General features: G+C 54.8%; 1 protein-coding gene across 2 annotated transcripts; it reads right to left on the reverse strand.

Annotated features, from left to right (window-relative positions):
- Positions 1–207: 207 nt before the first annotated feature.
- LOC142665168 (lysosomal acid glucosylceramidase-like) lies at positions 208–7,124 on the reverse strand. Of its 2 annotated transcripts, XM_075844739.1 has the most exons (11): positions 7,055–7,124; positions 3,735–3,816; positions 3,468–3,662; positions 3,248–3,394; positions 3,039–3,172; positions 2,797–2,969; positions 2,484–2,721; positions 958–1,182; positions 627–790; positions 435–551; positions 208–333 (listed from the first exon to the last, which is right to left on the reverse strand). In XM_075844739.1, the coding sequence occupies exons 2-11, from the start codon at positions 3,790–3,792 to the stop codon at positions 228–230; spliced, it is 1,557 nt and encodes a 518-aa protein (XP_075700854.1). In that variant the 5' UTR covers positions 3,793–3,816; positions 7,055–7,124; the 3' UTR covers positions 208–227. The 2 variants fall into 2 exon arrangements, with proteins under 2 accessions (XP_075700854.1, XP_075700853.1); XM_075844738.1 differs by lacking the exons at positions 3,735–3,816; positions 7,055–7,124 and having other exon boundaries at positions 3,468–3,650.
- Positions 7,125–9,320: the final 2,196 nt, after the last annotated feature.

Genomic DNA, 9,320 nt, shown 5'->3' on the forward strand with positions numbered 1-9,320 from the left:
GCACCACTCCTAGGGGGAGAGCGCCACCTGCTGGCTATAATAACATGACAGTCATAGATCTAGCACAACTCCTAGGGTGAGAGCGCCACCTGGTGGCCATAATCACATAGCAGACATAGATCCAGCACCACTCCTAGGGGGAGAGCGCCACCTGCTGGCTATAATCACATGACAGACCCATCATTACGTTGATTGTGATCTTACCCGCATGGTTGGTGGACGGTCACTCAGCGGCGCCTCCATACGTACGTCTGGATGGAGTTCCCCCGTGCAGCGGCTTCTATCATCCCCAGAGAAGGATCAGAAATGGAGAACGTCACATCCTGGGAACCCCTGAAACGAGAACAACAGAGCCGGACCCTCCGGGTGTCACCTGAGGGGTCACACTAGACCATTCACTCCTGCACAATATGGTGGCAGCTCCCACCACTTACCGATTGAGGATGACCACCACAGCTGAACCGTCTGGGCAGAGGAACGCCGCGCTCTCCAGGGACGACCTCTGGTTGGCATCTAGTCCAATGCGCTGCGCGCCCGGAGGAATGAACTTGCTGTAAGTAGGAGGGGCCGGGTGAGCGGTGGATCGGGGGCGCTGCGTTCATCACACACAGGGTCACACATCTCACCTGAAGTGCGCCAAGTGGTAGAAGGCGGGCTGCTTATAGAAGACGTCCTCTCCGACATCCACAATAATCGGGCTGTCCACGTTGTTGCCCACCCACGTGGGACCGCCACTCACATCAAGCGCCAGGTTCCAGTCTGTCCAGCCCGTCACGTAATAATTCAGATCCTGCGAGCGGTAAATGATGAGATCAACATGGCGGACGCTACTCCAGGACATGACGTCATCTGCTCTACTGGAGGCTCCGGGATCACCCCAGAAGTGGTGGACAACTCCCATCATCCGGCCGAGGATGAGATGATTATTACTAAAAGCTCCCACGTCTTGGGCCTCACCTCCATGATCCGGTGGCTGTACTCGTTCCCCCTTTCCCAGCATCCCAAGCGCACTCCCTTATCCCAAGGAGCAAAACCGGCACAGGCCTCGGTAGCAAACAGATAGTATTCTGGGTAAAGGTGGTGGGTGCTGCCGAGACTGAGGTCTGCTGGGATCAAAGCATCCAGGTACCAGTGTACAGCGATGCCATGAACATAGCGGGCAGCCCGCAGGTCAGACAGAATCTGGAAGACAAGACGTGCAGAGAAAAGAATCAGTACTGCCCCAACCAATCCGTCTACACACATACTGACTGTTTCCAATCACACACAGCAGAAGAGTGAGTGCAGCTCTGGAGTAGAATACAGGAGAAGCAATGTCACGTATGTACACAGTGACTCCACCAGCAGAATAGTGAGTGCAGCTCTGGAGTATAATACAGGATATAACTCAGGATCAGTACAGGATAAGTAATGTAATGTATCTACACAGTGACTCCACCAGCAGAATAGTGAGTGCAGCTCTGGAGTATAATACAGGATATAACTGCGGATCAGTACAGGATAAGTAATGTAATGTATGTACACAGTGACTCCACCAGCAGAATAGTGAGTGCAGCTCTGGAGTATGATACAGGATATAACTCAGGATCAGTACAGGATAAGTAATGTAATGTATGTACACAGTGACTCCACCAGCAGAATAGTGAGTGCAGCTCTGGAGTATAATACAGGATATAACTCAGGATCAGTACAGGATAAGTAATGTAATGTATGTACACAGTGACTCCACCAGCAGAATAGTGAGTGCAGCTCTGCAGTATAATACAGGATGTAACTCAGGATCAGTACAGGATAAGTAATGTAATGTATGTACACAGTGACTCCACCAGCAGAATAGTGAGTGCAGCTCTGCAGTATAATACAGGATGTAACTCAGGATCAGTACAGGATAAGTAATGTAATGTATGTACACAGTGACTCCACCAGCAGAATAGTGAGTGCAGCTCTGGAGTATAATACAGGATGTAACTCAGGATCAGTACAGGATAAGTAATGTAATGTATGTACACAGTGACTCCACCAGCAGAATAGTGAGTGCAGCTCTTGAGTATAATACAGGATGTAACTCAGGATCAGTACAGGGTAAGTAATGTAATGTATGTACACAGTGACTCCACCAGCAGAATAGTGAGTGCAGCTCTGAAGTATAATACAGGATGTATCTCAGGATCAGTACAGGATAAGTAATGTAATGTATGTACACAGTGACTCCACCAGCAGAATAGTGAGTGCAGCTCTGGAGTATAATACAGGATGTAACTCAGGACCAGTAAGTGATAATCTTATAGGTTATCTGTAATGTGTTGTCTGGAGCTGGGGGTGTTGCTTTAAGAAGAGCAGTGATGTCATGACCTTGTTGTGGGGGATTGTAGCAGCACAGTCCCTCCGGTTTTGTGTTAGTCTCCAGATTTGACAGATTCATCTGCTGATTACAATGTAGAGTTTACGGGGGACCACACATTCAGGATGGGCGGGGGTCTCACCACTTTGGCCCAGTAAGGCAGTAGGATGCGGTTGTCGTCTACAATCATGATTTGGACGTCCTTGTGCGAGCTGTTAGCAAACGCTGGGCCCAAATCCAGGGCAATAAAATCTCTCATGAGTTCGGGGGTGAACCCTAAACTCTGGAAGGGGTAATCTGTTATCATCCCGGCCGTGGGCTCGTTCTCCACCGTCACTGCCCAGAATGTCACATTGTTCCTGGCGTAGTCATCCAAAAACCTAGAACAAGAGCGGAAATCATCAGGATCTCACAAGTGACTAAGACTGGTCGATGAACCGGCGCCCCCCCCAGACCTGATGAAGTACTGCGCCCAGGTCTTGTGGTACTGGTCTCCTGGAGATCCCCTCAAGGTGCCTTTGCCAGTGATCTTGCCATTCGTCTTCATCCATGGTGGAGCTGTCCAGGGACTGGCAAACAGGGATATAGGGCGATTGGACAAGGCCTGGGCTTTCTTGATGAGAGGGATCTGCAAAATCAAAAATAAGATGTTGTGACTGTTACCAGAAAGATAACGAGCAGCGGCGCCACCTCTCACCTTCAGCTTCAGGTCCTCCTCCTGCAAACTGAAAGACTCCAACTCAAAGTCCCCCGGGCTGTCCAGGTAAGTGTAGACTCGTGTGGAGAAGTCGCAGCTGGCCATAGGGACACGCAGAACGCTGTACCCGATACCTGGAAAAGCACAGTCATTATAACGCTCCAGCACACATTATAACATCCCCCATCCAGAAGACAAACATCCGTCACCTTCCACCGAGAAGTAGGAGCGCAGCAGATTGTCCTGACACGCCGCACTCATAGCCAGGATGTTCATAGCTGCCGAGTCTGTCACCGCGCCACCAAAACCCTTCATGACCTGAAACATCTTCTTGTGGTTGAGTGTGAGGATGAGACCTGGGGAGGAGCAGCAATGATGATGTAGTGGCCACCGCCGCCGCCGTGGTACCTTCTGTGGTACGTCTCTTACCAGGGGCCTCCGGCTGCTGCTCCTTGATGGCACCGCTGCTCTTCTCCAGCCGTTTCCCAGACTTGCTGCTCTCATACACCGAGAAGTTCCCCAGATCTGGAAGTGTCACAGAGTCCAGGCTGTCACAGTAGGTGGCATTACATCTGCAGACCACCGAGCTGTGCCCGAAACTCTGGGGCATACACGGGCGAGAACCTGGAAACAGACCATCATGAAGCAAGAGAAACGCACCATCATTTTGTGACCACTGTCCCCTTATTATCTCACCTAAACCACCTGACAACGAAGTCAGCGCCACCAGGACCAGCACCCGGATACCCAACATGGCCGCTCATGTGGTCGAGGTGACCTGCCCAGAAGAAAGTGGGAGCTCAAGTCATATCACAGATAAAAAAGGAGCAACACCACCCCCTGTCTGCTGCTGCATGCACTGACCGCTCCTCACACACACACCGACCGCTCCTCACACACACACCGACCGCTCCTCACACACACACACACACACACACACACACACACCGACCGCTCCTCACACACACACACACACCGACCGCTCCTCACACACACCGACCGCTCCTCACACACACACACACCGACCGCTCCTCACACACACACACCGACCGCTCCTCACACACACACACACACACCGACCGTTCCTCACACAAACCGACCGCTCCTCACACACACACACCGACCGCTCCTCACACACACACCGACCGCTCCTCACACACACACACCGACCGCTCCTCACACACACCGACCGCTCCTCACACACACCGACCGTTCCTCACACACACCGACCGTTCCTCACACACACACACCGACCGCTCCTCACACACACACACACCGACCGCTCCTCACACACACACACACCGACCGCTCCTCACACACACACACCGACCGCTCCTCACACACACGCCGACCGCTCCTCACACACACGCCGACCGCTCCTCACACACACGCCGACCGCTCCTCACACACACGCCGACCGCTCCTCACACACACACACCGACCGCTCCTCACACACACGCCGACCGCTCCTCACACACACACACCGACCGCTCCTCACACACACACACACCGACCGCTCCTCACACACACCGACCGCTCCTCACACACACACACACACACACACCGACCGCTCCTCACACACACACACCGACCGCTCCTCACACACACACACACACAGACCGCTCCTCACACACACACACCGACCGCTCCTCACACACACACACCGACCGCTCCTCACACACACGCCGACCGCTCCTCACACACACGCCGACCGCTCCTCACACACACACACCGACCGCTCCTCACACACACGCCGACCGCTCCTCACACACACACACCGACCGCTCCTCACACACACACACACCGACCGCTCCTCACACACACCGACCGCTCCTCACACACACACCGACCGCTCCTCACACACACACACACCGACCGCTCCTCACACACACGCCGACCGTTCCTCACACACACACCGACCGCTCCTCACACACACACCGACCGCTCCTCACACACACACCGACCGCTCCTCACACACACACCGACCGCTCCTCACACACACACACACACACACCGACCGCTCCTCACACACACCGACCGCTCCTCACACACACCGACCGCTCCTCACACACACACACCGACCGCTCCTCACACACACCGACCGCTCCTCACACACACACCGACCGCTCCTCACACACACACCGACCGCTCCTCACACACACACACACACACACCGACCGCTCCTCACACACACACCGACCGCTCCTCACACACACACCGACCGCTCCTCTCACACACACACCGACCGCTCCTCACACACACACCGACCGCTCCTCACACACACACCGACCGCTCCTCACACACACACCGACCGCTCCTCACACACACCGACCGCTCCTCACACACACACCGACCGCTCCTCACACACACACCGACCGCTCCTCACACACACACCGACCGCTCCTCACACACACACCGACCGCTCCTCACACACACACCGACCGCTCCTCACACACACACCGACCGCTCCTCACACACACACACCGACCGCTCCTCACACACACACACCGACCGCTCCTCACACACACACACACACAGACCGCTCCTCACACACACACCGACCGCTCCTCACACACACACCGACCGCTCCTCTCACACACACACCGACCGCTCCTTACACACACACCGACCGCTCCTCACACACACACCGACCGCTCCTCACACACACACCGACCGCTCCTCACACACACACCGACCGCTCCTCACACACACACACACACCGACCGCTCCTCACACACACCGACCGCTCCTCACACACACACCGACCGTCCTCACACACACACTCCGACCGCTCCTCACACACATGACCGCTCCTCACACACACCGACCGCTCCTCACACACACCGACCGCTCCTCACACACACACCGACCGCTCCTCACACACACACCGCCCGCTCCTCACACACACACCGCCCGCTCCTCACACACCGACCGCTCCTCACACACACACCGACCGCTCCTCACACACACACCGCCCGCTCCTCACACACACACCGCCCGCTCCTCACACACCGACCGCTCCACACACACACACCGACCGCTCCTCACACACACACCGACCGCTTCTCCCACACACACACACCGACCGCTTCTCCCACACACACCGACCGCTTCTCCCACACACACCGACCGCTTCTCCCACACACACCGACCGCTCCTCCGCACACACCACACGCTGATCTCTCCTCCACACGCTGATCTCTCCTCACACACCACACACTGATCTCTCCTCCTCACACACAGCACACGCTGATCTCTCCTCCTCACACACAGCACACGCTGATCTCTCCTCCTCACACACAGCACACGCTGATCTCTCCTCACACACCACACGCTGATCTCTCCTCCACACACAGCACACGCTGATCTCTCCTCCTCACACACAGCACACGCTGATCTCTCCTCCTCACACACAGCACACGCTGATCTCTCCTCCTCACACACAGCACACGCTGATCTCTCCTCCTCACACACAGCACACGCTGATCTCTCCTCACACACAGCACACGCTGATCTCTCCTCACACACAGCACACGCTGATCTCTCCTCACACACAGCACACGCTGATCTCTCCTCACACACACCACACGCTGATCTCTCCTCCTCACACACAGCACACGCTGATCTCTCCTCACACACAGCACACGCTGATCTCTCCTCACACACAGCACACGCTGATCTCTCCTCACACACCACACGCTGATCTCTCCTCCTCACACACCACACGCTCATCTCTTCTCCACACACACCACACGCTCATCTCTCCTCACACACCACACGCTGATCCCTCCTCACACACCACACGCTGATCTCTCCTCCTCACACACACCACACGCTGATCTCTCCTCACACACAGCACACGCTCATCTCTCCTCCACACACACACCACACGCTCATCTCTCCTCCTCACACACAGCACACGCTGATCTCTCCTCACACACAGCACACGCTGATCTCTCCTCCACACACACCACACGCTGATCTCTCCTCCACACACACCACACGCTGACTGTTACTTCTCTATAAAGTCTCTGTGTGATCTGGAGCAGACACTTCCTGGTCATGTGACAGCAGTAGAAGTCATGTGATCAGGGGCGGTCCTACCTCATGGATGGTTGAGGTTATGAGCATGTGATCAGTCACATGTGTGGGAGGAGTCAGTGACTGAAGCATTGTGGGGATTATTAAGGTAACGGCTGCAGGGATGTTTCTGAGTCCTCCTGCCGTCACGTTTTTGGGCTGAGTTCACACACCGCGGTCAAAAACAGTTTTGTTTTTTTTCACACCTGAGCTATTCTCCACAGTTTTTGGTTTTGGCGTCGCAGTCGGGCGACATCATGACTGGGCCAGTAGAGGGCAGCGTCACGTCCGGGTTGTAGTTGTTTCGCTGGCGCCGCGCTCATTGCTGATGGGTCTGGTGAACGCTACGCGGAGGGACGGTCACATCGCGGTATAATCACAGGTTACCCCGTCAGTGTCTGATCGATGTGGACCCAGCTCTAGTCCCGACCCTATCAGACGTGTGTGGCACCTGTGAGCGCGCCATAAATACCCGCCATGACCCCTTTAAGGCGGCAGATATTTTGAGCACAGCAAATTTATATATTTTTTAATCCTTTACATTTGTGCCATTAAAACACCAAAAAAAATTAGATTTTTGTGTCGCCGCCTTCTGAGAGCCGTAATTTCTTATGTCACCAGTAAATCAAAGAAAGCGGTGGCACTCACCCACTCGCCCTGAAAGCGCCCGTGAAGGAGCGGCGGCACTCTCCATGAAAGCGTCCGTGAAGGAGCGGCGGCACTCTCCATGAAAGCGTCCGTGAAGGAGCGGCGGCACTCTCCATGAAAGCGTCCGTGAAGGAGCGGCGGCACTCTCCATGAAAGCGTCCGTGAAGGAGCGGCAGCACTCTCCATGAAAGCGTCCGTGAAGGAGCGGCGGCACTCTCCATGAAAGCGTCCGTGAAGGAGCGGCGGCACTCTCCATGAAAGCGTCCGTGAAGGAGCGGCAGCACTCTCCATGAAAGCGTCCGTGAAGGAGCGGCGGCACTCTCCATGAAAGCGTCCGTGAAGGAGCGGCGGCACTCTCCATGAAAGCGTCCGTGAAGGAGCGGCGGCACTCTCCATGTTTCCATAACTAGCATTCAGTTGTATGGGACTTACAGAAACAGCTTAGCTCCGCGAGATTCGCTGTTTTTGTAACTCAAGACCATATAACCTTTTTTATGGTCGGAATTCACCTCATTCAGTCGCAACACAGAGCGGTAGAACGGAGTTTAGGGGGCCCCGTTCTAGAGATAGGTGCCGGTCCCAGATGTGGGACCCCCCGCATCTATCTGACATTTATGACATCTCATGTGGATATGTCATACATGTCCCTGCTGGGAAAACCCCTTTAACCATTTATCGGATCATCAATAACTTCAAGAAGAGGTTCGATTGCTGTGAAGAAGCTTCAGGGCGCCCAAGAAAGTCCAGCGAGTGCCTGGACCGTCTCCTAAAGAGGATTAAGCTACAGGATCGGTTCTACAGCAGTGCAGAGCGTGCTCAGGAATGGCAGGTGTCAGTGCATCTGCACCCACAGTGAGGTGAAGGCTTATGGAGGCCGGCCTGGTGATAAGGAGGGCAGCAAAGAAGCCACTTCTCTCCAAGAAACACATGGAGGACAGTCCTCTGCAGGAAGTAACGGGATTGGACTGCAGAGAACTGGGGTAAAATTATTTTCTCTGATGAAGCCCCCTTCAGACTGTTTGGGACATTTGGAAGAATGATTGTTCAGAGAAGAACGGGTGAGCGCTACCATGAGTCCTGTGTCATGCCAACAGTAAAGCATCCTAAAAACCATTCATGTGTGGGGTTGCTTTTCATCCAAGAAAGTGGGCTCAAAACTTTGCCTAAGAACACTACCATGAATAAAGAATGGTATCTAAGCATCCTCCAAGAGCAACTTCTCCCAAACACCCAGGAGCAACTTCTCCCAAACACCCAGGAGCAGCTTCTCCCAAACACCCAGGAGCAGCTTCTCCCAACCACCCGGGAGCAACTACTCCCAACCACCCGGGAGCAACTACTCCCAACCACCCGGGAGCAACTTCTCCCAACCATCCGGGAGCAACTTCTCCCAACCATCCGGGAGCAACTTCTCCCAACCACCCAGGAGCAACTTCTCCCAACCACCCAGGAGCAACTACTCCCAACCACTCAGGAACAACTTCTCCCAACCACCCAGGAGCAATTTCTCCCAACCACCCAGGAGCAACTTCTCCCAACCATCCGGGAGCAACT

Source organism: Rhinoderma darwinii, chromosome 12 (genome assembly GCF_050947455.1).
Source record: "Rhinoderma darwinii isolate aRhiDar2 chromosome 12, aRhiDar2.hap1, whole genome shotgun sequence".
In the NCBI taxonomy this organism is placed as follows: domain Eukaryota; kingdom Metazoa; phylum Chordata; class Amphibia; order Anura; family Rhinodermatidae; genus Rhinoderma; species Rhinoderma darwinii.